Below are 27,913 nucleotides of genomic sequence, written 5' to 3'. Positions count from 1 at the left end.
GATTCCAGGCCGACGTGGGGTGGAGGAATGCGTGTTGGAAGGGGATAAAACCCAAAACTGAATGTCCTTTTTGCTCAGAGAAGGAAATGGTTTTGGCTTAAACTCTCCGTGCTCTCTGGATGCCGTGACCACACACATGAACTGCTTTTCACTTGGCTTAGTCATCAAACAAAGGGTGTGTGCTCAAAAATTTCAAACAAAAACGAAAAAGAAAAATTTGAGATTTTTAGAATATTCTCATTGTAAAAAGGGCTATCCAGGATTAGTAAAGAAAAAAAGGGTAACAATTTATCCAAGCACATTCGCTCATCACTAATAATTAACAGTCGCTTTCTCCTACTGCAGACATGACGGTGGGGGGAGGCTCCTGCTGCAGCCAGTTTTCTTACGCCACAAATAGAACAGTGAAAAGGAGGAGATGCACATAAATGATATGCGCTCGTGCGACAGCCTCAACACGTGGGGTTTGTGCAACAAACAGGCAATTCCCCATGAGTTGAGGCTGTTTAACAGCCGTAAATCATGCAGCTGCAGAGACTCGAACATAATATACAAGCACGTCCAGATGCTCGGTTAAGCCATTATGAGAAGTGGATGATCCCAGTTTTAATTAATGGTTTCTATAGCACTGAGAATTGCAGTAGAGGTTTTCTATCTATTGATTAGGTCATACGGTATAGTTTTTTATTGTACCTTGAGGTTTTCCTTAATTGAAGTCTTGAATTTCGATGACTGATTGGACCTTCTCTAATGAAACCTTAGGAAAAGAAAAAAAAAAAAGTGATCAGGTAAGAATTACATTTCATTTTGTATGTAGGCTGCATTTTAAAAATTAATACAAATTGCTGTTGTACCCCCTTCCTAAAATTACTAGGATCCTTTACGCCAAGAGCAGAAGAGTTCGAATAGCTGACATTTGCCCAAGAATGGCAACGGACCAAAGAAATACAACATGCAAAACTCTTGTCAGGCTGCAATTCACATCACAACCACGAGCTGGGGAGAAATTGATCGGTTTAAAGCTGGACATCTTGCAACACATCTCCAGATATGCTAAACCAAGAGGAGAGGTAAGCGATGACACATTAGATACGGTATATATATTTTATATATTTGAGATGGCTTTGAAATCTATTCAATGATCAATATAGATCAATTAGAAATACCATTTGCCTTTCTTTAAATGTTTTCAACAAATACATCTAAGACTCAACGCATTTTGGAGGATAAGTGCATTAAAATGTAAAAGTGTAAAAGTTTTTGCAGGCCTTGAGCTATGATATGTCTGGATGGTATAATAATACTGGAGATGTGGATTTCTGATTTTATAAATGGTAACTTTACTCAGTCACCAAGAATTGTGTCATCTCATTAAAATGTTGGCAAGAAAGTCTAAGATGCCAGGACACTGACCGCAGGGGTATGAGAACAGAAGCCCAGTACCAAGATAGACATACATCCCACAGGATAACCTTTTGCTTCAAACAGAAAAAAAAACAAACATCCCCTACCAATTAGTCTACTGCATGGTTCCGTAGAAAGGTAGAACACATCCTAAGAGATATTAGAACAGATTCGTTAAGGCTGGAGTTTCATTCACCAGTCTCGCTGATCGGCGAGTAGGATGCACACAACTTACTCAAAACCTGTTTCTATGTTCCATTTTAGGGTCTGATAAAAAGGATTCATTGGGTAATGAGATCTGTTAACAAATCGTTCCAAACTGAAGCAGAAGTGGGGGTCTCCCTGGTTTTCTCTTCTGGGTCACTTCAAGCTCTACATTCAAAAACTGAAGAGCAGAACTGGAAACGATAGTGTGAATAGAGCAAAAGGTGGCAGATTGGTCCATCCAAGTCAAAAATTAGATCTTAATGTACTAATAACTTAGATTCACTTATAAAGGGAAATGGGAGAGTCAGCTCACCGCTGGAAGTATCTTCAGGAAACCAACTATCAATAACTTAGATTGTGGCGCTATTTGAATAGAGCCGATGGAAACAAACAGATAACCCAAAAAATAGAATATATTTATCGGATCCCTAGTCTTTTTTTAGGTCCAGAACTAGATTCTAAGAGAACGGAAAACATTGCCTTAGAACAACAAACGAAACAACCACACAAAACATTTCACCAACGTATTCGATTAGCTTGTGTTGGCCAAAGTACCAGTTACCTGACCCATAATACAGGGTTTTAGCCTGGCGCCAGTTAACGTCACCAAATTCTGATGTGATGACATTCAGATGTACTTGGTTCACATTAGTATTTGGAACTTCTGTGCTGCAAATAAACATGTGCTTTCCAACCATATTCTTTAAGAGTTTAGTTGGTTCTTCAAAGCAGGAAAGGAAAAACCCGAAAAGCAAAACGACTATTCCCTGTATATAAAGATACCTCCTCCATCCATAACTTGGATACTTCGGTCAAAAGTGGAAAATTTGACTTTTTTATTAACTTCACCAGGGACACTGCTGAAATATATTGAGTCATGCGAGAGTCATTATTGCCAATTCAACAAGATGCCATTTTGGTTTCCCAAACAGACCGGTTTGTCTAGTCATGGATTAGGCAAGGAGGTGTTAAAGTTCATCTGTCAAATTCCCAACTATGACAAGACAATAATAATCACATCTAAAAATATTGTATTTACCATCACATTAGTAATGACAATAGGACACCACTAAAAGGTCAAAATATACAGAAGGGTTTTTTTTATTTTAATTTGGTCTTCTAAAATCTCAGTTGATCAAAAGTAGAGAACGACTTTCGGTTTGACGTTTCCGGGGTATGATTAGCGTACACTGCAATTATTAATTCTTCCCTTTGACCTCTTGCTTTGCCCCTCAACTATAGGAAGCTGCTACCACTCAAACTGGTCAATAAGGTATTCCTCAGCTCTGACTCCTTAATACACTGTATTCATCATATTATATAGCACTGTGCACTGACAGTTGCTCATTTTGCCTTTCTACCCGGACAATTTTTCTCTTTTCCATTAGGTCTATGATGTCAAGTGATTAAAAACTGACCAGCTGAATCCTTATAAGCTATGCAAAAGTCCCTGGCTGGAGGTAGGAGGAGCGGCTGGGTCAGGGGTTGAGGGTGATGATAAATGCTGGGACAAGAGACTTCCCGTTTCTACATAGAACAGAGAAAAGAAGAATTATCTGGGTAGAAAGGCAAAATAAGCAATTGTAAGTGCACAGTGCTATATACCGTGTTTCCCCGAAAGTAGGACCCCCCCGAAAGTAAGACAGGGTGGGGGTTACGGGGGGGTCCTTCAATGTAAGGCCTCCCCCGAATGTAAGGCAGGGTTGGGGGGCCGCTGTGAAATGTGATGTCTTCACTGGTATCCATGGTAAACATCGGGTTACTAAGCGCAGGGCCGCGCTTAGTAACCCGATATTTACCATGGATACCATGGTAAAAGTAAAAAAAAAAAACACTGCATACTCACCGTCTGTTGTCCGTCACGTCCCCTGGAGCTTGCCGTAGTGACTGTCTCAGCGACGTCCGGCCGTAAAGCAGAGTCCAGCGGTGAACCTGCAGTAACAGCGGTTCACCGCTGGGCACCGCTGTTACGGCCGGCCGGCGCTGAGACAGTCAGTGCGGCAAGCGCCGAGGGACATGAAGGACGACAGAAGGTGCGTATGTAGCGTTTTTTTTTTTACATGGAGAGAGCTGTCTGTGCGAGCCCCCGACTCTGCAGCCGGCCCCTCTACAGTGAGAGCCCCCGACACCACAGCCGGCCCATCTACTGTGAGAGACCCTGACTCTGCAGCCGGCCCATCTACTGTGCAAGCCCCCTACACCGCAGCCAGCCCCTCTACCGTGCGAGACCCTGACTCCACATCCGGCCCCTCTAGAGAGCGAGCACCAACAATGTATACAAGGAGGCCTGGAGGTCTTCCCTAATAAATATACCATGATGGGGGAGTGTGGAGCCAGGAAGGAGCGCTTCCCTAATACGGAGCAGCCAGTGTCGCACTAGTGGGGTCTTTACCTCACTGAGGATCAGCATCTTAGGGCGATGGAGACAAGTACGGCCGCTCCATACAGGCCACGTGCACCAGGGGCCACAGCTGTGTGGTGCAGGCACTTTTCCCATGTGGGGCCCCATAGTGCAGCCATGCCAGGAGCAGAGAGAGGGGCACAGTGCACCAATGCCTGCAGACCCATATGGGAGCAGTGATCTCCTGCAGGCAGACTACAAGCCCCAGCACAGCTCAGTGTGTTTTTTCTTCCTCCCCTTTCTTTCCCTTCTCCCCCGTCCTCGTTCCGGTCGGCCCATTTCCTTGGGTCTGGGTATCTCCATGGAGACTTCTTATACTTCCGGCGTCTATTCCTCCCTCTATGCGATCAGCGCGCATTTCCTCACTTCCGCCTCCTGCATGGCGGCAACCCAGCTGTATACACTCCGGATGATGATTGGTCCGTATATATGGTATGTAGGTTCTTACCACCACTACACTCACTTCCCCTGACGAAGCCGCTGCAGTTACCTTCGGCTAATGTAAGACCTCCCCCGAAAGTAAGACAGGGTGGCACTTATTGGGGTAAAATTAATGTAAGACAGGGTCTTACTTTCGGGGAAACACGGTAACATGTTGATTGCAATATATTAAGAGGATAAAAACTTTGATGGGAGGAGGAGTGCTTCTTTAACTCCTCCGACATCATTTGTCAGGTGAGAGTCAGAGTCCAAATACACTTTTGGTAAGGTAAACGCATCAATATTGGCAGGTTTGACAAATGTTAGCCTGATGTGTATGGGGGCCTTAATCCTGATGGCCCTTTATTCACGTGTCAAAAAGAAAGAAAAAAAATGCATGAAATTCAAATTTGGGCTTGTGAGAATCCAAAATAAAATAGTCTAGCATAAATCAATGCATTACCAAGAGGCAGGTGACTACAAGGCTTTTTTTTCTTTTTCTTAAAAAGTAATCCCTTACTTGCACTATTGTCAAGGGAGAAATGTGTAACAACGCTAAAGTGCTGTAAAGTGTTTGCGTATGTGACAGGGAAAGAATATTTAGAATCACAAGAGACTTCAGATTTGCCTTCATATCTAGGTGAAAACATCAATACTCTATATATTACTGTGCCTCACGCTCGCTCCAGGGCCCCATTTTCTGCCCTGTTGAAGTCCATGGAAATATTCCAATTTTATTATTTTTGGACTGGTCAAAGGGTCAGGGTGTCCTCTAATGATGATGAAGTCATTTTAGCCATCACCTGCTCATTTTATCAAAGGCACCGGTGTCATCCAAAAATGACCTATTGTTTAGAAAAATAAAAAATAAAAATTGTGTTCATGTATTCTATTTTTTTTAATGTTGGCAATTGTTTTTCAGATCAAGCTCTTTATTTAACTTACTGTATTTAATTAATTTACTTATTTAGATTGCAAGATCTTGCAAGTGCTATTTTAGACAACTTTATGTAATTTAATAAAGATTTTTTTTAACAGGCTCCTTATGAGACGACAGATATTACCTCTATACACAACTGATAGCACAGGATTGGATTAATGGAGTTTTCCAGAATTTCCTATGTTAGGTACAGCTCCGTACATAGACGCACTCCTCCGAAAGTTTGTATCCCCTAATATACTGCAATCATCATTATATAGCACAGTATACTTACAATTGCTCATTTTGTCTTTCTACCCAGACAATTCTTCTCTTTCCCATTAGGTCTATGACATCATGTGATTAAAAACTAACTAGCTGAATCCTTCTAAGCTCTATGTAGAGGCAGCAGGTCACTTTTCAATGTATGAGAATTTAATGCAATAGTCCCTGGCAGAGGGAGGATAGAGCAGCTGGAGGAGGTGAAGAAGGGAGTGATAAATGCAGGGACAAGAGACTTAATGTTTCTAAATAGAGAAGAGAAAATAAGAATTATCTAGGTAGAAAGGCAAAATGAGCAATTGTAAGTACACAGCGCTATATAATATGATAATTTAAGAGGATAAAAACATTGATGGGAAGAGGAGGAGGAGTGCTTCTTTAAGAGCCTGTTCCTGATATTGCAACTCAATGCTCCTCAGTTCTATTCAAGTGAACGAGACAGGACTAATACCAGGGAAAGCCACTACAAAATGTGGGGTACTGTACCGCTGGGATATCGCTGACTGATCATGGCCAAGCAGATATTACGTATCCATGCTCTAAAGTTCCTCCAACTAAATGGGGGTGTCCCTGGGTTACAAAAAAAATGGCTGCAGCACTAGACCAAGAAATGGGTGCATGTAGTAATATAATTAAGAATACAGTATTTGTATTATACACACACACAAACAAAAAAAAAAAGAAAGAAAGAAAAACAAACTTTCACTTGCGGCAAAGATAAAAAGCGCTAGTTCAGACTAGAAGAAAATCTGCCAGCAGACTGCCGGCCACCATCAGTTGGTGAAAAATTGGCAACAAAGGTTTAACGTGGTTATCCAGGACCTAAGATATTGATAATCCAATGTGTCAGATAGGTAATCAATATCTGATTGGCGAGGGGGTCTGACTTCCGGCACGGGTGGTGGTAATCGGGAGTAAACCTTTATACAGAGCAGGAACATCGTATCTGTACAATATTTTAATGTTGTATGTTTTAATGAATCCATATGAGCTCCAACTGAAGTGAAGGTGTTGGCGTCAGGCGACTTGTTTTTTGCTTTTGTGCAATTCTTATTTTTAAAAATTAAATATTCATCCATTTTCCTAGCCCATGACAATTCTTAGTCTATCAAAATATAGGGAATGATCAATTCAGCTACTTAGCTGACAACAGTGATCAGTCTCAAAAAGTGGTTGGCTGCAGCTGATCAGGGGGTTCCTAGTCAGGACATCATCACTAGCAGAACTTAAGATGGGGGACCAGGGAGCACCAACAGGAATTTTGGGAGATGGACGAGGAGAGAACGCACTTTTTTAAAATGGTCAGAATGGCATAAAAAGTGAACAGCCCCTTTCGGGTGCAGTCACACGCAGCGGTCGGGCAGAGCTTTGGTCACCCAGTTAAAGGAACCTGAACTCTCGCCATCTGCTTTCTCTATTACAGGAAAGCTTGTGAGTGCATGCAGAATAACTGATAAGAGAATGTGTATAGGAGTGTTAACCTTCACTTTACAATCCAATAGATTACCCTCTAACACCTAACAATAGCCTACAATGTCCACACGCAAAGCTGAACCCAAGAACACCTGTCACATGCACAGATCCGCTGCCGCAGCACTCAGGGTACACGTCGATGCCGCCAGCAGCAGGGAAGGAATGGACATCCCACACCGGGACAATGGAGCTGTGCAAAACACTCACAAGCCATTCAGATCAGATTTAATGAAGTGGCACAGCGGCCGGCTGCAGCCCTGGCAGAAAAATGTGCCGTCAGGTTTTCCTTTGTAGGCCAGCCAGAATAAACACAACTTGGAGAAAAGAAAAAAGAAAAATGACACTTGGGTTTGAGAAACAAATCTTCAAATTTTCCAGTTCTAAATTTCTCTGGAAAATATTGTGCGAAACGATTCCCCAATGTGACAGCGCTCTAATCGGATTGCAGAGTTTTTCCTTCACTTCATTAAGGAAAGCACGAATCATTACAAGGTAATGTTGAATCTCTTCTCAGAGGCAGGCCATGCAGCTGACCACACGCAGAAGGGGGAACGACGAGCTCCCCTGCACATGAGGCATGTATGGCGGAACAACAAGTCCCTATGGACTACGCAGAGGTCATGCAGGAACACCGCCATAATGCAGCATCTTTACTAGAGAGGAGCAACTCGATTCATGGTATTTTGGTGCAGCTCCAGGGGTGGCATCTTCACTTCTAAGTGAACCATCCTTGGCGCCACCCACACGGCCATCCTTGGCGCCACCCACACAGCCATCCTTGGCGCCACCCACACAGCCATCCTTGGCGCCGACCCTTACTAGACCTCACCCCTTACTAGACCCCGCGAGGTCATAATATACATCATGAGACCTAGTAAGTGCCAGCCACAGAGAACCGGACTAGATGACGGACCAGGGCAGCGAGAACCTAACTCATCTCTACTTTTCACATGTAATATATGAATAAATTTGGCGCATTGGAAGCAGCACATTTCCACCCGACTTTTAGGCTTTTATCAAAATGCAACAATTTCAAACATTTGAAATATTTGATCATTGATAGTTTGTGAAAATTATTCATCCATCAATTAAAAAAAAAGTAAAAAAAATTAATACACTTGTAACAAGGAAACGGCCACCCAGTGCAGTAATATACCAGAAAAAAAAAAAAAATGATACATACAGTACAGAGCAAAAGTTTGGACACACCTTCTCATTTAAAGATTTTTCTGTATGTTCATGACAATGAAAATTGTACATTCACACTGAAGGCATCAAAACTATGAATTAACACATGTGGAATTATATACTTAAAAAAGTGTGAAACTGAAAATATGACTTATATTCTAGGTTCTTCAAAGTGGCCACCTTTTGCTTTGATGACTGCTTTGCACACTCTTGGCATTCTCTTGAGAGAGAGAGATACACACACACACACACACGCATCACATATATACATACATACACGGCTCAAAAAAGTAAAGGGAACGCAAACAATATAATTCAAAGTAAATCAAACTTCTGTGAAATTAAACTGTCCACTTAGGAAGCAACACTGTTTGACAATCAATTTCACATGCTGTTGTGCAAATGGAATAGACAACAGATGGAAAAAATTTGCAATCATCAAGACACCGTCAATAAAGGAGCGGTTCTGCAGGTGGGGACCACAGACCACATCTCAGTACCAATGCTTTTTGGCTGATGTTTTGGTCATTTTGAATGTTGATTGTGCTTTCACACTCGTGGTAGCATGAGAAGGACTCTACAACCCACACAAGTGGCTCAGGTAGTACAGCTCATCCAGGACGGTACATCAATGTGAGCTGTGGCAAGAAAGTTTGCTGTGTCTGTCAGCCTAGTGTCCAGAGGCTGGAGGCGCTACCAGGAGATAGGCCAGTACACCAGGAGACGTGGAGGGGGCCAAAGGAGCGCAACAACCCAGCCGCAGGACCGCTACCTCCACCTTTGTGCAAGGAGGAACTGCCAGAGCCCTGCAAAATGACCTCCAGCAGGCCACAAATGTGCATGTGTCTGCACAAACTGTTAGAAACTGACTCCATGAGGATGGTTGAGTGCCAAACAAACTGAAGGGGATTGTGCTCACAGCCTAATACCGTGCAGGACGCTTGGCATTTGCCACAGAACACCAGGATTGGCAAATTCACCACTCGCGCCCTGTGCTCTTCACAGATGAAAGCAGGTTCACACTGAGCACATGTGACAGACGTGACAGAGTCTGGAGACCCCGTGGAGAGCGATCTGCTGCCTGCAACATTCTTCAGCATGACCGGTTTTGCCAGTGGGTCAGTAATGATGTGGGGCGGCACTTCTTTGGAGGGCCGCACAGCCCTCCATGTGCTTGCCAGAGGTAGCCTGACTGCCATTAGGAACTGAGATGAGATCCTCAGACCCCTTGTGAGCTCATATGCTGGTGCGGTTGGCCCTGGGTTCCTCTTAATGCAGGACAATGCCAGACCTCATGTGGCTGAAGTGTGTGTCAGCAGTTCCTGCAAGATGAAGGCATTGAAGCTATGGACTGGCCCGCCCGTTCCTCAGACCTGAATCCAATTGAACACATCTGGGACATCATGTCTCGCTCCATCCACCAACGCCACGTTACACCACAGACTGTCCAGGAGTTGGCGGATGCTTTAGTCCAGGTCTGGGAGGAGATCCCTCAGGAGACCACTCGCCACCTCATGAGGAGCATGCCCAGGCGTTGTACAGTAGGGAGGTCATACAGGCACGTGGAGGCCACACACAATACTGAGCATTTTTTCCTTGTCATGAGGCATTTCCACTGAAGTTGGATCAGCCTGTAATTTGATTTTCCACTTTGATTTTGAGTATCATTCCAAATCCAGACCTCCATGGCATATTTTGATTTACATTGATAATTGTTATATTTATTGTTCTGAACACATTCCACTATGCAATGAATAAAAATTTGCAACTGAAATATTTCATTCAGAGATATCTAGGATGTGGGATTTTAGTGTTCCCTTTACTTTTTTGAGCTATATATGTGTGTTTTACACCACTACTACCACTGTTGAGAAGACAGCAGAGACATTAAAGTGGCAGGCAGCCCATAGAGCTCCATAATACACAGTACGGCCTGTGGACACATTGCTTATTTGTTTTGCTTTTTTCTGAGCAGATTTGTCACAAAACCTGAAAGATTTTCTAGTACCAGCAAAATAAAAGACATCCCTGAAGTCTCATGCAGACGTTGCCTATTTTTTCCTTGCAAATTTAATTCTGCGGCGTGTCAGTTCTTTCAGTGTTTTCGCTGTAGTTTTCACCCATTCTAATGAGTGGGGGGAAAAAACGGCAACAAAAAAGCATGTTTAAAAAAAAAACAAAAAACAACAAAACAATGAAAACCGTAAGTAAGCTAATATACATAATAGATTCAGAAATTCTGCAACGTCAAAAACTCACCAAATACTGATCGTGGGAAAACGGCATAAGGCTTTATTCAGACAGGTTTATTTTTATCAGTATTTGTATGCCAAAACCAGGAATGTCTCCAAAACAGAACAGGTGTCAATCTTTCAATTCTAGTTTTTCTCGGTAAATTCCACTCCTGGTTTTGGAATACAGACACTAATGCAAAGTATTGATACGTGAATGAGCCCTAACACTCCATATGCCGCCAATGGTGCCATATTATAGGGATTCTTCTTTCCTGGCAGTAATGAATCTTGGCAAAAAATATCCCATCTCCAAGATCCTATCACATTGTATAGTAGGAGGTGTAATAATATTGTGTAAATATAAATGTAGAATGTGCATGAATATACTATGACACACATGATGGGACAATAAGTCTAGGGGCGCAGTATTGCAGTAATGTATAACTCGGAGGTCATGGTGCATAAGATTTCAATCAGCAGCTACTTAGTAAAGATCCAGACTCTGTACCCGCTGTGCCAGCAGCGACAAGGTTCACCTCCCTACTTCCTAGCACAATGCAATGACCACTCTTTCGTGGGCTGCAGCTGTGTACAGACTGGTCGCTACCTGAAATCACACTCCCAACGCTACAGATAAATCTCTTCCTGCTGTTTAAGTAGAAATGTGCCAAAAAAAAAAAATATATATAACTAAAACTCTAGGAACAAAAAAAAAAAAAAAAAAAAAAAAAAAAAGACAAAACACAAATATGGTAGATCTGGATTAAAACTTTGTGACATTCAACGTTAACGAGGCAAAGTCGACATAATCTCGTTAGCAGATCTGTGTAATCTGTCTGTAGAGTAGAGGGGAAAAAAAGGAACGAAGATAGAAAACAACAGAACGTCAATAATAATAATAATGTGCTGGAAACTAGCGAGATACAAAAATGATAAGAAATCACATGAAGCTCAACGTGCTAATTGCTTGAGACACAAACCTGGATCCTCGGGGCAGATGACGCTTCCCACATAAGTGGAGATCCACCGGTTCCTAAACATGGTGCCTGGTCAGTTATCCCAAGGAGCAGAGGCACAGAGGACCCTGGCAGAGGACCCCGGCTCCAGGCCTGTTCCAGCAAGGAGACAGCAATTTCCCAATCCTGCACTGAAGCCGTCAGGCTGGAGACACTAAGCACAGCGAGCGCATAGCAATGGGCTGGGAAGCCGGAGCAAACCAAGCCGGTAATCAGATTACAGACAGAAATTAGGCACTCAAGTGCAGATTGGGTCAGATGCGGCTGAAAAGTGCAGATTGGGCCAAAATTACAACAGATGCTTCAGAAAAGACAAATTAACAAAATGAAAAAAGACTAACGCAGCAGAAGGAAGTAAAAAATCAAAGAAGGGAAAAAAAAAAAAAAAAAAAGTCACTTCCAGGAGAATAAACTTCAATCAGCTGCCAGGATAGTGCAAAGATTGCTGTGCGAAGGAGGAGGACGCGGCTAATAAAACAGGTAGGACGGTGCAGCCCTGTACAGGCTACACAGTCCAGGGGATCCGATGGAAGTCACCGCCGCACATGTGGTTCACATCATGCGTAATATCAGACAATAATCTCCCCATTAAATACCAGAAATGACAGAGGTAGTCATGGAGAATGATGTAAGGACAATGCGTGGGCTCAGCTGCTCCACATAATTGATTAGGCTTCAACCTAGATTCATTCATTGACCGCAACATGGTTCACGTACTGAACAGGAGGTTTTACTACAAGCTGCGGGGGTTAAAAAGGCAAAAAAAAAAAAAAGTGATTTATGTAATATTGTAGCCATCAGATTGGAGGAATACTTTTTGGTTGTCACTTGAACGAAAACTATTTTAGCTAAAGCCATGTAAAAATTCCTGAGCTCCCATGATTCTGCTGCATAGCTACACTGTCACATCACATTTGTTCCTTCTGAAGTACATTATGTGAAATCTCTGCTTTCTGGGCAATTCTTCAGTGTTGTCTGATGGGGGGGGGGGGTATTGCCTTCACCCTTTCCTTCCAGGTGCTGCTAATCAGATACCAAGCTGTAATTGGCAGTGTCTGGGAGGGAGGGAGGGGTAAAAGCGCATACCTACAGATTAGTCTGAAGAAACGTCCAGATGGACTGCAAGCAAAGATTTCACATACTGTGCTGCAAAAGCAACAAATGTGAATATCTTTGCAATGGAGTGGTGCAGCGCAAAACAGAAAAACGTGGCAGAATCATGCAAGTTCAGGGATTTTTTACAAGGCATTTAACTACTTTTTTTGAGCATGTGAGAGATTCCCTTTAAAGAATTGGACCTACAGCATGTTTTGGGGTGGTGTTAGCCACGAAACATGCGGGGCAGGAACTTTAGCATGGTGCATGAGCATCAGCGATACTGAGCACCCCAATGCAAACCTGAGTGGCGAGCAGGCTCACTCATCACTACTGACAAGCCAATTTTTCGCCCTCTGCATTAATTAGGTATGCAATTTTTAAGGCATGATGCAGTTTATAAGATGCATTTTTGCTGTGATTTTCCAAAAACACCGCAAAGTTGTAGTGTATTTGGGGATTTAAAGAATACAAAAAATTAAAGTATCAATCACAGCCCTACCCTAGGATATACTTGTAAGTTCTCCGGATATGTTGATTTTAGTAGATAATCTTACTCCACAAATAAGACTTCTGGAATATCTTATGAATAAACTAGGTGTTTGTTCCTGTACAGTATGACATGGTCAGTACTTACTGAGCAATGGCACACTGTAGGTACACGCCATTTGGGAAGGTGAATGGTTACTCCCAGCTGTAGACTAAGGCTACTTTCACGCTAACAGCGGCCCAACGTACCGACGCATGCTGTGAAATAAAAGCACAACGGGGGCAGCGGATGCAGTTTTTCAATGCATCCGCTGCCCCATTATAATGTCTGGGGAGGAGGGGGCGGAGTTCTGGCCGCACATGCGCGGTCGGAAATGGCGGACGCGACGCACAAAAAAAAAGTTACATGGAACTTTGTGCCGACGGTCCGCCAAAACACGATGCATTTGTCACACGACAAATGCGACGTGTGGCAATCCGTCACAATGCAACGCTAATGAAAGTCTATGGAGAAAAAAAAACGCATCCAGCGGGCAACTTTGCAGGATGCATTTTTTCTCCAAAACTACGCATTGCGACGAGCGTCGAACGACGCTAGTGTGAAAGTAGCCTTATTCATAGATTTCCAGAAGTAATAACAGAGGTACAACACAGATCTAAGGGTATACTGGGATTTTGGAGCAGATTCAAAAAGGATTTAAAGAGAACCTGTCACTTGCTCGAAAAAAATAAAAAAGCTAAATATATCTCCTAAAAACCCCTGAGCAGCCGCTGACTGTGGCTCTTACTTTTCGTGTCATTCCATTACAGAGATTTTGGAGCGCACTATGTGAAACCTCTGCTTATAGTGCAACTGGGCGTTCCTTCAGAGACTTCTCTGGAGTCGTGCGCTTTCACCCCCTCCCGCCCAGGCGCTGCCAATGACGGCTCGACAGTTGATCAAGCTGCCTCAACGCTGCCAGGCTGTGAATGGCAGCATCTGCGAGGGAGGGGATTTTTATTTCATGCTAATTTCTATTACCTTTACCAAGGGTATGTGGCCATAAAATATCTCTGGAACCACATGATGGATTTATAAAGACAAAAATGACACAGATTTTTTTTTTTTTTTTTTGTATATAGTTCCACTACTCCACTAAGAATCCTGTTTACTTTTGACCTGGTCTCTTTAAATAACTTTCCTATTCATTTAAATGAAAACACACGAGTTGAGATGTATGTACTTAAAAAACAAAACAAAAACAACACCACCAAATTTGACCATTTAATGAATTGAAACCAAAAAGTCAAATAATTTTTGTTTTTTCAGCCTGAGAAAAAAAAAACAGCTCTGCATGAAGCCTTTGGTGGTCATATAGACAGCAACTGGTCTGAAACAGGAATTTATTTTTTAAAATACTGCATAATCACAGTGAGAAAAATACATTGGCAAAGTACTGATTGATTCTTGCCATCTTCTATAATTTCAGTAGAAGTGGTGAAATTATAGGTGCATAAAATAATTGAGTCAACCGATTGTCATATAAGCCTTTCAATTCTACCATCATCTGAAAAAAAAAAAAAAACAAAAGGAACAAATGAGGTTGCTGTTTCCCCAGATGTGCGCATTTCCTTGGTGCCAGCGGTACAAACCCAAATCCTCTTTTTCAGCTAGAAGTACTCGCACCTTTACCCCTAGACTCTCCTCGGTGGGCATCATACGAAGCCGCTGTTCGGAGATGCTGTAAGAAGATTTCGCGTCACAGTAAAATCCTTCAATTGAAGTAATGAACATTTGAAAACTGACATATCTTTTCATTTTTAGCAACTCCTAAGGATTGCTGCACCTACAAACATTCACGTATATAAAGGGTATGTTCGCACAGGTTTTTGACATTAATTTTTCACCCTGAAAATTCCACGAACAAGCCAGAGATTTTTTTTTTTGCATGGGGTCTTTTTTCTGTTTCAATTTGCTGAGTGGTCAAATTTAAAACATTTTTTTCCTCAAACAACCACCCCTCAAGAGTGGATAGCCGTAGCATAGCTACCGGGAGGCACGGAGCGTGCGGTCGCACCGAGACCCTCGCTGTGAGGGGCCCACTCGGAGCCAAGCTCTTACCTGTATCGCCTTGCCCAACGCGCCCAGCTAGTGTCTCCCTGCTCTGCCACTCTCCGCCCTGTAGGCTGTAGGTAGATTTAGTCCTGCGTCCTACAGAATGGCAGGTCCAGCGAGAAGAGACGTAATTAAGGCATCAAATTCGTCTGCCCGGGACCTGCCACTGTTTCGCTGGGGTAAGAAGAGTAGATCATTTAAAAAAAAATAAAAAATAGTGTTATGGCCATAATGTACGGAGGTCCTGCAAAAATAGTGGGGCTACAAGGGGGCCATGACAGTGTGGGGGCAACAAGGGGGCCATAACCGTGTGGGGGCTACTAAAAGTCATGATACAGAGAGGGGGCTACTGAGGGGCCATGATATAATGTGGGGGCTACTGTGGAAGCCATTATACAGTGAGAGGGGCCCACAATACAGTGAGGGGGCATTATACTGTGTATAGGAGAGCATCATACTATGAAGAGGGGGCTGTACAGGAGGGAGACTGACATTATAAAATGGTGGGCACTTATTGTTTGGGGGCCCTCTGGTTATGGTGACTGTCAAAGGGGCACACAGAGGACATTATTACTTTCTAGGGCAAAATGTGGACACTTATAGGGCACTTGATAGGTTGCTTCTTTTTAGGGTATGTTCTTTTTTTTTACATAAATTGTTGGAGAAGATTCTGGTCCAAAATCCATATAACAAATACGCTTCATATTTATGTCAGTAGGAGAACGTTCACCGCCCATGGCGCGGTTTTATTTCACGTAGAAAAAGCAGCAACATGTAAATTCTTTGGGCATTTCCAACTTGGAATAAATATGTAAATTGCCTCTTGAGAGAGGAAAAGGACTAGACCTCTATAGTGCCACCATTGTAAGCAGCCATGCTAAAAGTCAGTATCAACCCTTTAACGAGCCTTGCCACTCGACTTCGGATAAAAGCCAAACCAGAACCTCAATTTGCAGACTGTTTTGGGCTGCTGCCCCTCATCAGTGCAAAGTGTGAGATCTAGTTTGGCTAGGTGAGAGGCTTCTGACCGAGATCCAAGGTGTAACGTTTTCCTTGTGGAGTGAGAAGCCAATATGCGGAGGCTTATAGGCCATACACTGTTCCTCTGGGAAATACACAAATTGCCTCCTAAAAGAGTAAAAGGACTAGCACTCTAGCGCCACCTATTGGAAATAGAATAAATGCTCTGAATTTGACTACCAAATCAACTAAAGCAAAAAAAAAAAAAGTCAGTAATTGAAACCATTTTTGAGCCAGAAAAACAAATTCTCCATAAAAGTATTTGCTCCCTTAGATTGGATGAGAATCTCCCTTTCAAGTCTGTGGTGTGCAAAATAAATAAAATAAAATGAAAACATTGGATCCCATACAGAACATCCATATTGCATCTGATTGACACCTAAGCAGATGCATTAACGGGTTGGTTAGGGAATATCAAAATCGGGATCTTAGCAAATCTAAGGAGGCATAGATAGATAAATAGACAGGGTAACAACATAAAGGAACCCGGTAAGGTAGGACTCATCCAGACTGTAGGTAAAGGTAGCTGCCTCTGAGTTTCACCCTTTGGCTCATCGGGAGGCTTGGATAATGAGGTCAGATCATGTTATGTCTGATGTGGTATATTTTTTTTTTTAACCAACCCGTTAATACATCAGCTTATGTGTGGTTAGTGGTGGGGTGACACGTGCAGATAATCTCAAGTGGCCAATTTTGACAATAGGGTATGCCTTTGGCACGGCCATTGATCTAAGATCTGATATATTTACATATAAGGTACTGTTGTGAGGGCTGTATTGGGGTAATAAGGGACAGCCTTCGTTGAGCGGGGGCGCCACATCACCTGCAATATAGGGTGCCAACCGCTGCAGCCAGGCGGGAGCCAGCCATCAGGTACAACCAGGGTAAGGCCGTCCAACCAGCTAGATTTCATTTGAGCTATTCAGACTCTTCCCTATCTCTGTGAGCCCTGTAGGGTCTCTGTGGGTGGGTATACGCCCAAAGTTTGGGAATGCTTTGATATACCATTTAGGTGGGTTACCCCTCCTTGATCATTGTTTTTTGGCTTGGTGGTCATCAATAAAAAACACACCAATTCCATTAGGGTGACAGATGTTGCAGTCTAATTTGGGGTTCTCACATTTAGTGCCTGTTCTTTAATTTCCAGTCTTTTCTTTCTAATATAGGGTGGAATAGGGATATCGGGGGCGCCACTGTCCTATATAACAGTGCTCCCCAACTCCAGTCCTCAAGGCCCACCAACAGATCATGTTTTCAGGATTTCCTTTGTATTGCACAGGTGATGCAATTATCATCTGGGCAAGACTAAGGAGATCCTGAAAACATGACCTGTTGGTGGGCCTTGAGGACTGGAGTTGGGGACCCCTGCTATATAGGGTGCCAACTTCCGTTGATGGGCAGGAATACAGAACAGGTCCTTCACTAGGGTGCCGACAGCAGCTCTATTTTTTTCTCTCTTATTAAACATTAGTGAACACGCGTTGTGTCCGTTTGGGATCATTATGCCTTTCGTTTCAATAACTCATTAATAAAGATATTTTTAGAGGTTAATTTACATTCGTTGTTTTGGTTTAGACCCTCTGGTTTCAAATCAGTTTTCTATATTGAAAATGATAAAAAAAATTAAAAAAAACCCACCTTGGAATATAACAGAACCATGCACATTTTCTCAACGAGGGGTGAAATAAAACGTAAGACAACACCGGTGCTTCATAGTGTACAGCTTTAGGCTTCAGGATTTTTCGTGTTTTTTTCGCTATAAAAACGCGATAAACACTTTAAAAAACGCATACATATGCATCCCATCATTTATAATGCATTCCGCAATGTTTGCATTTTTTTAAAAATCGCAGCATGTTCATTAATTTTGCAGATTTTTTGCGTTTTTACCGCTATTTAATTGCATTGGGAAGCTCCAAAAAAAAAACAAAAAACAACTCGGTAAAAAACACGAAAAAAAAACGCATGCGGATTTCCTGCAGAAAAAGTTCGGTTTTGTTCAGGAACATTCTGCAGAAACTCCTGACGTGTGCACATAGCCTTAGGGTTAAGAAAGGCTAAGTTTACACAAGTGAAAAACAAAAACTCCTCTTTCACCCACTGAAAACTGCCTATTTTTGATCTCCATTCTCATCTGCCTTCCATCCATATTGCGTTTGTTTTTATCCATCAGCAGGGAATAAAATGTACAAGACCGAACTGCTCACCTTGGTGGGATGCGCTTGTAAATAGGTCAAGCCTGCCCAAAATCTTGTAAAGAAAGGACCAGCGGCCGCCCCTCCTTATGCCGGTTATGCACAATGGCCTTCGCAGTAAGTACAGTACAATGTAGGAGAAGAACAAGGATTCACTGAGCGCTGATGGAAAGGACGACGGCTCAAAAAGTAGGTGTATGGTCACTTTGATGCTGCACTGAAAATGTGCCTTCAACAGGCCTCTGACAACCGGTGTTTGATGATGAAGAGCGTAACCAGTCATCTTTTCCAGCAGCGTTCAGCGACTCCTTGCTCGTCTTCTACGCTCTACTGCAATGGACCACAATTTATCTTGCCTTAAGAGCCAAATTCAGTTCTGACAAATGGTCACAAGCCATATCCAGAGCCCACCATTACTGGTAAACAGCCAAAGCTTCCCCGCAGAAGTCACAACGACCTTGTGGCCCTCTCCCTTGTAGCCAGTATAATTACATCCACCTTGGAACACCCAGTATTCTCCCTCCACATTATCGCTTCCAGCTTCAACTAACCCTCTTATTTGGCAATATCATCCTATGTCCACCTTAAGATACCCCAGCATACATGCATCCAAATCTGCCAGTCTGTGCTGGGCTGCTCACAAGTCACCATTTGTAGCCCTTCAGGATAGCGGTTAGGTATACTTTGTACTAATGCACCAAGCTGGCAGAGCCACAAATCGTGGGCCCGTGAGCCAAAGATTAGAATGACCCCTTGCTCCAATGTAAATAAATAAATTGGAAGCTTATACAGAGTATTTACAGCAAAATCCACTCCAAAATTAATTTCATGTGAACATACCCTTAATAGCACCACTCCAACATTTTGAGTTTTTTCATCGCTGGAGTGGCACTTTAAATGTAACCCCCCAATCACATACTACCCCTCCAGATTCTTCAGGTTTTTTCAGTGCCACGGCGCCATCTTGTGGCCATAACTTCTAACTGGTGGGAAGTTAGGAGCTACGTTACACTCTCAATGCAAGTCTATGAGAGCCAGAACAAGGATTTCCTAGAGATGTATTGAAAAGTGACCTCTGCTCCGTTACATGAAACACTGGAGCTGCCGGCAGCTCACTTTACTCCCGAGACCAACCGGAACGACGCTGGAAACGGATGACGGCGGAGGCAGGAGACTTACATTTAAAGCGCCACTCCAGGGGTGCAATGAAAAAAAAAAAAAGCTGGAGTGGTGCTTTGACCAGTCTTCCGAATAGAACTAATGCATTAATCTGCTAAATAAAGTAGTATAAAGCATTTTCATCTAGGATTCCTGCTCTTATTATGTAGCTTTGCCACTTTATTCAGTGAGCAGCCATTAACCAGCAGGCGAGATCCATCATACGACATATCAGGGCCACTATATGGGGGCACATAGAATGATTATTGCTCCATAAAACAAAATAAGAATTCCATGTGTTGTGATATAAAACAGATGCAAAAGTCATCTATACAATGTAACTGCGGGATTATTCCAACCCATACAGCAGACTATAGGGAGAAATGTATGTAATAAGCCCCTGCATTAGATCAGCCTTTCAGAAATACAATACTACAATATTGGCTATAAATAAAAATGGCTAAAAAATAAATAAAATCACAAAATACCTTGTATGACTAAGGCTACGTTCACATTTGCGGTCAGCGCCGCAGCGTCGGGCGCCGCAGCGGCGCCGCATGCGTCATGCGCCCCTATATTTAACATGGGGGCGCATGGACATGCGTTGTGCTGCGTTTAGCGCCGCATGGCCGCAAGCGTTGGACGCAAGAAACGCATCAAGTTGCATTTTTTTTGCGTCCAACTTGCGGCCAAAAACGCAGCGTTTTAGCGTGCGTTTTGCCGCGTTTTCGTTTGCGTTGTGCGCTGCGGCGCCGACGCTGCGGCGCACAACGCAAATGTGAACGTAGCCTAAGGGCTTATTCAGACATCAATGAGCCTCTGGTTTATGAAAATAACAGCAATATTCTTCACCGTTTTTAATCAGAGTCTCATTAGTGTTCAATCAACGTGTCTGAGGAAGAAGACTAGAACTCTAGCGCCACCTATAGGAAGTAGCAAACCTAAAAATCAATGTCGACCCTTTAACGAGCCTTGTCACATGACTTGGGATAATATCCAAACCAGAATCCCAGTTTACAGACACGTGTTTCAAGGTATATTGCCCCTTATCAGTGCAAAGTATGAGATCTGATTTAGCCGTTATATATTTTAAGGTTTCCTCTAAAGGCTACGTTAAAGCTGCAGCTATAAACCACAGCAGCCCTGTGCTGCCGCAGTCTCTCCAAGATGTCCCTTTGTAAGTCAAACTAGGGAAACCGGAGGTTTCATCTGCGTGGCCATGCAGTTTTGCAGGTGAAACAACCGCTTCCTTACATGATTCAGTGATTGTGCAGGAAACCAGTGGAAAGGCTGCTGCGGTTAAAAGCCGCAGTACAATTGTGGATGTATTCACATGTTGTGGCCGCAGTGCAGAGTTTTGTCGCCCCAGAAAACGGTTTTTAAAAACCTGTGATTGCAGCATTAACATTCGCTCATTGTTGCTTTTGTCAGTCCCAATTCAACCTCTCTCACTTTGGGGTCTGGCAGAACAACCTACTTTGTGCTTTGTTGCCTCAAATTAATAATAGGAATTTGTGCTTTGTTGCCTTCACATAATAGAAAAGCAAAATGACATGGAAATCTAAACATACAAATCAAATTAAATAAGGAATAATGCTGGGGAACAAAACCTCACTAAACCCACAACAGGCTTCAGGATCTCAAAAGTTCAGTGTTTGGCACGGAGTAAATCATGAATTTTATTACACATTTGGAAGGCATTATAGGAGCTAGGGCCTGTTCACATCATGCTTTTATTTCAGTTTTATACTTGGAAAAGTCCCATCATACATAATAAAAGATCTCTATAATAACACTGATGCCAAGAGAGGGTCCTTTTAGCCACTAAAAAATGACAGTTTATATCGGAATACCAAAAAATAATAAATAAAAAAAACAGTCAATAACATGCATCCTGGCTTTTTTACAATAGGACCTCATTACTGACATTTGTCACTTATTGCCATTCATACAGTTGGTCATCACTGTGGCCAGTGACAGCGGTCTCATGCCAGAGAGGGATTGGCAGGTGAACCTGGCCACTATAAGAGGAGGAGCGGGAATTAGTAAGGCGAGTCTGGTTTATTTATGATCTAAAAATTCAAACTTATACTCCATTTACCATGTGGCCAGATTCGCAAGTATCAGTAAAACCATCCATATGAAATCAGAGGCATATATACAGCGGGCAAAATAAGTACTGAACACGTCACCAATTCTCAAAGTAAATATATTTCTGAAGGCGATTTTGAAATTAAATTCTCTCATGATGAGTAAAACCAGTGAGCCGTCTCAAGACCTTTGCAACCTTATTGTTGCCAAACATACTGATTGCATTGGTTATAGAAGATATTCTAAACTAATTTAGGTTCCAGTAAGCACCATTAGGGCCATAATCCAGAAGTGGACAGGACATCATTTCACCATACCGGCCACAGCCAGGTGCTCCCCGCAAGAGAAATGAGTGAAAAGAATGAAAAAGGGGTGTCCAAGAGACAAGGACCACCAGTGGACAACTACAGAAAGACCTGGAATCAGCAGATTTAGTTTTCTTCTAAACCATTGTAAGTAACGCTCCCAACCTCCATGGCTTGTATGCATGCTCACCACACAAGTCTCCATTGCTTAACAAAAAAGCAAGTTCTAGCGCGTTGAAAACTTGCTCAACATTTAGCCAGAAACGGAAAAAAAGGGGTAAATACAGTCTGGTCAGGGGAGACCAAAACTGAACTCTTTGGATGCCATATCACACTTGTTTGGAGGCCAGAAGGTACTGGATATCACATATCACACTAAATACACCATAACACTGAAGATTGGACTGCAGGTGGGAACATCACGGTGTGGGGATGTTTTTCGGCATACGGCACTGGCAAACTTCATGTAATTGAGGGAAGGATAAATGGACAAATGTAACAAGACATTAATGATAAAAATCTGCTGCCATCTACAAGGATAATGAAGATGAAACGAGGGTGGACATTTCAGTAAGACAACGATCCCAAACACAGCCACGGAAACTCTCAAATGGTTTTGGAGAAAGAAAATAAAGCTGCTAGAATGGACGAGCCGATCACCTGACCTGAATCCAATAGAAAATGTATAGAAGATATTAAAGATTAGAATTGATAGAAGGACCTTCAGGATGTAAAAAGAGTGTGTGTGTGGAAGAATGGGCCAAAATCACACCTGAGCAATGCATGCGACTAGTTTCTCCATACAGGAAGAGTCTCGAAACTGTCACTCCCAACAAAGGCTTTTGTACAAAGTATTAATTACAATTCAGTAAGTGTGTTAATACTTTTCCCTGTGTCATTTCTAGTTATTACACAACTTTACGGACATCTAGGGTTTGATTTCTTTGCGTGTGTGGATTGGATGGGTTGTTACCGACATCTGGTGAGAATCTCATGTCACTAGCACCTTTTGAAAAGATTTACTTAGAAAATTGGTGACGTGTTCAATATTTATTTCACCCACTGTAGGTACACTAATGGCTCCTGTACTTGTAAAAGTGATGTATTGACAGTTCGCACTGCTCATTATACATGTGCATGAAGCCTTATAATATGCAAATGTATACATGTGGTTTTTATTAACATCTGGATCATCTAAAAATAGTAGTCAGGAGGATGGAGCATTTTCCAAAACCTTTCTGCTATTAATGATCACTAATGCAACTTTAATGGAAAAAAGTCAGTATTCACACATGGAAGTAGTGGTTGCTTGTCCATGAGATAGATAGATAGATAGATAGATAGATAGATAGATAGATAGATAGATAGATAGATAGATAGATAGATAGATAGATAGATAGATAGATAGATAGATAGATAGATAGATAGATAGATAATAGAGAGATGATAGATAGATAGATAGATAGATAGATATAGATAGATAGAGATAGATAGATACATACATACATCTATATGTTTATATTATGTATGTGATGGGTACAGCCTGAGAAAAACACTAATATAAGGAAACCACATCCACCGTTTGGGAGCAATGACATGTGTGAGCTCATGATCAGTCCCGTACAGATTTATTACCGTTTTTATTAGCAGTAAGGTTTGTGAACCCCTACCTGTGTTTTATTTTTTTAGGTCTGTGTGCCAAGTCACATGGCAGCCAGGATTTAATTCAGAATATTCTCCTGGGCCTCGATCTACTCTGCTAACTAGAAAAGGCAGATGTGTGAAATTACATAAGGGATTTATTCTTCATTTTCATCATCTACCTTTAACCCTTTAATTAAATGATTGAATATTAGCACATCACGAATTTCACAATAACATGCCTCCAATGAGAGACCATTATTTTTTTGCTACTTTAAAGAAACCGTTGAATGAGCATTGACCCCAGGCTGAAGCTTTATTCGCAGTTTTTCTGCACAAGCTATGGAGAAACACGTACAATAGCACAGAGCCTTAAACAGCTGTCTGAATACATACCTGTACCAGCGCCAACTTTAGCTTAAATCCAAATTAAATTTACCGCAACGCCGAGCAACAATTAAGAGATTTAGTTTATGTGACTGATCCTCCAAGTGTAAAGAAATGAAGACAAATCCAAACACATCCAGAAAGTACAGAGTGTCTTTGTGAATGGTTTATTTTATATACAGTTAACGAAAATGATGAATTATAGAAGTAAAGCGTTTTATCTTCAAAGTAGTGTTTCTGGACACTCATCACAGGCATAACTTTAGGATAATGATTGTACATGTTGACGCTTTATAAAAATCCATAAATTATTTTTCTAAACTTGTGCACTTCCATTTCAATATTCCAATTTTATATCAATACATTTTTATTTATTTATTTTAAAATTACAATCGTTGCTCATGATTCTATTTAGTAGGCCGGAGTCACATGTCCTGGTCTTGTAGCTGTGGGATATCAACCAGAAGTTACACGGAAGTTGGGAGAGACAACTCCGAGGAGTCAGGTAGCCAATGTTAGACATTTATTTTTTTTACTGGTGCTAGACTTTCCCATGTGCCACATACAGCAGCCATCAATTAAGGTACCTTCACACTAAACGATATCGCTAGCGATCCGTGACGTTGCAGCGTCCTGGCTAGCGATATCGTTTAGTGTGACAGGCAGCAGCGATCAGGATCCCGCTGTGATGTCGCTGGTCGTTGCTGAAAGTCCAGAACTTTATTTGGTCGTCACACCGGCGTGTATCGTCGTGTTTGACACCAAAAGCAACGATGCCAGCGATGTTTTACACTGGTAACCAGGGTAAATATCGGGTTACTAAGCGCAGGGCCGCGCTTAGTAACCCGATGTTTACCCTGGTTACCAGTGTAAAATGTAAAAAAAACAAACACTACATACTCCCCTTCGCATCCCCCGCCGTCTGCTTCCCACACTGACTGAGCGCCGTAAAGTGAAAGTACAGCACAGCGGTGACGTCACCACTCTGCTGTTAGGGCCGGCGCTCAGTCATTGCAGGAAGCGGACGGCGAGGGACGTGAATGTGAGTATGTAGTGTTTGTTTTTTTTACATTTTACGCTGGTAACCAGGGTAAACATCGGGTTACTAAGCGCGGCCCTGCGCTTAGCAACCCGATGTTTACCCTGGTTACCCGGGGACCTCAGCATCGTTGGTCGCTGGAGAGCGGTCTGTGTGACAGCTCTCCAGCGACCAAACAGCGACGCTGCAGCGATCGGCATCGTTAATGTGAAGGTACCTTCTGATTCATGATCTGTTAATAACGACCCCTATACACATTAGAATAGAGTTGTCAGAACCTACTGATAACGACCGATAGTCTAAAGGGGTAGTCACGTCCAAATCGATAAGTATTCAAGTCACTGTGTGACTACAGGCCAAATAGACATAAAGAGCGCACTACCAATACTATACAATACTAAATACTAAATCTTCCCCTGCCGAAGCCCTTTCTGTAGGGTGACATGCGTTGGGCTGTGTCTCTTGGTCCGTACTGGCCTGGCCACGGGGACGGGGTTTCCTCCTCCTCTCTCTCATGTGGGTAATTCCATGTTTTTTTTGCCTTATCATAGGCACTGGCTCCACTTAGATTACAAACCACGCCGGTATTTTTTTTCCATGGGTGTGGAATCTTTTTGTTACTGAGTACACCCAGGTGGTTTTTGTTTCTCTCCCCGGCGCATTTTCACCGTTACTAGGGGTTTACATGCGGCATAGGGATTTGGGTCTTGCCTATTTTGTGTGCTTCTACTCCCATGAGCCAGAGGGTTGGTTTCCCATTATAAATAAGTGTGTGCAGGCTTATATAATAGGTATTGGTTTATTATATGTAACATCTATATATGGACCAAGTTTCTCATGTACTACTGGTTTTAATTATGTTTTATGTTTTTTGAAGTTGTGGTTTGTCAACAAAAATTCCTGTCTGTATATTCTGAGTATTATCATTCTATTGGTTTGTGGTGTGCATTCATATAAGTGGCTTCTCTTTTTTGTGCAGTTTACTGTGTGACTACAGACTTATGACTCCCCATTCCTGGTCTGCTCTAGAAAATAGGAAACAAGAATACTTAGAGCATAAATTGGCCAATTCATGTGTACCCAGCAGCCGGGATAAGGCGATTCTCTTTGCTGGGACCTAACCTAATGTGATCACCTGGTTTTAATCACAGCAGGCTTCTACCTAACCATTTAAATGTAGGTCAGCACGGTGGCTCAGTGGTTAGCACTGCAGCCTTGCAGCGCTGGGGTCCTGGGTTCTAATCCCACCTTGGACAACATCTGCAAGAAGTTTGTATGTTCTCCCCGTGTTTGTGTGGGTTTCCTCCGGGCACTCCGGTTTCCTCCCACACTCCAAAGACATACTGAAAGGGAATTTAGATTGTGAGCCCCATCGGGGACAGTGATGATAATATGTGCAAACTGTAAAGCGCTGCGGAATATGTTAGCGCTATATAAAAATAAAGATTATTATTATTATTATTTAGGTCATCAGCTCAGGAGAGGAATCAGATTAGGTTTGTTCCAAGCAAAGAGAATTGAAATATCGTGGCTGCTGGGTATACATGAATAGGCCAATTTATGCGCTAAGCATTCTTGTTTTTTTCCAGAGCAGTAATGCAATTTAAATTTCATATATTTCATGTTTACATACTATACCTCTAGAGTGTGCAACTTTGTTAGTTATATAGGGAGGTAGCTACTCTTAGTTTGCACCTGTATACACCTGTTTGGAATTGACTGTCAGTCTTTTCTTAGTTGTTGGATTTACAATGGCTGACCTTTTTGTTCTCAGGGAGAAAACACTGCCACAGGAGTATGGAAGTGGATTCCTTATCGAGAACACAGAAGCGTTCAGGTGAGCCAAGCATGCCTACGTATCGGAAAGTCGGGGGAGATAGCCAAAGGAGGAAAAAAAAAAAAGTTCAAATCTGTTTGTCCACCACATATTCTATATAAATCAATATCAGAAAAGTCTAATTTAGTGAGATACATAGAGTTGATTCCTCTATCCTGGGTTAATGTGTACAACGTTCCAGGAACTTGCTCAGTAACCTTGTTAGAGGTTATTTGTGTGATTCGAAAACACACTTTGGAAATGCCTGGCATGGGGATGAGATCATCTCTTCAGTAATAAATCTACTTTTAAATCTCCATATATGAAAAGAAGCCCATGTCGCATATGACAACATACAACTAGCACCAGGGAAACCATACAACCCAGGTTAGAAAACTGATGTCATTTTAGGACAGAAAAACAGAAAAAAACCAGATGTCTCAAAGTGTCCAAAAGCCTCCTGGACAGCATGAGTCCAACACCCCTACCTAAAATTAACCTACATACCACATGGTCAATGTGAAGATCTGACCTTCTCCACAGCCTGGGAACATGACATACAACCTTCCAACACATGTCATTCTATAGGAACCACGTGATTGAGTAGCTTGTCTAAACCAGGTTTTAGCCTCTAACCTTCATCACAGTGTCATGGACTTGTTATTGTTGGCCATCTCTTGCAGGCCTGTAAGGTCCACCTTAAACACTGGAGATGGACCATGTGGACCTGGTGACAATTTATCCAACATAACTGTTTCAAGTGGACAAAAAATTATTTTAAAAACTCATCAAGAACCCTAGGTACAGATATACAGTGCTGCTCATTATTGGCATCCCTTCATTTTTTTCATAAACTGTACAATTTTTTAATTAGTGGTCCAAAGTAATACAACAATAAAACATTGTTTTTCAGCTTACATGCTGCAATTTCAAATAAACAGAACAAACAGCATGTGCAGTAATAAAGGCAACCCTACTTTAATACTTGGTTGCACACCCTTTGGCATTGATAACAGCCTCCAAATGTTCCTTGTAGCC

The 27,913-nt window shown here is 42.3% G+C and overlaps 1 protein-coding gene and 1 long non-coding RNA gene across 3 annotated transcripts in view; one reads left to right on the top strand and one right to left on the bottom strand.

Moving 5' to 3' along the window:
* The window catches only part of SVIL (supervillin), a 227,816-nt gene that overhangs the window by 124,360 nt on the left and 75,543 nt on the right, over positions 1-27,913 (bottom strand). The window contains exons 1-2 of one of the 2 annotated variants that reach the window (XM_077268475.1): positions 11,509-12,522; positions 694-757 (exon numbers count right to left, since the gene is read on the bottom strand). In XM_077268475.1, coding sequence (XP_077124590.1) covers positions 694-757; positions 11,509-11,569 — 125 coding nt within the window. In that variant the 5' untranslated portion in view covers positions 11,570-12,522. Of the gene's footprint in view, positions 1-693; positions 758-11,508; positions 12,523-27,913 lie in introns of those variants that run through there. The other variant, XM_077268476.1, reaches the window with a different exon arrangement.
* Positions 678-27,036, top strand: LOC143781730 (uncharacterized). The gene is made up of 4 exons (XR_013216801.1): positions 678-788; positions 875-1,070; positions 24,436-24,525; positions 26,834-27,036. It is a non-coding gene; the product is annotated as an uncharacterized LOC143781730 (long non-coding RNA).

Source organism: Ranitomeya variabilis, chromosome 6 (genome assembly GCF_051348905.1).
Source record: "Ranitomeya variabilis isolate aRanVar5 chromosome 6, aRanVar5.hap1, whole genome shotgun sequence".
Lineage (NCBI taxonomy): Eukaryota > Metazoa > Chordata > Amphibia > Anura > Dendrobatidae > Ranitomeya > Ranitomeya variabilis.
This window is presented reverse-complemented; position numbering and strand designations above follow the sequence as displayed.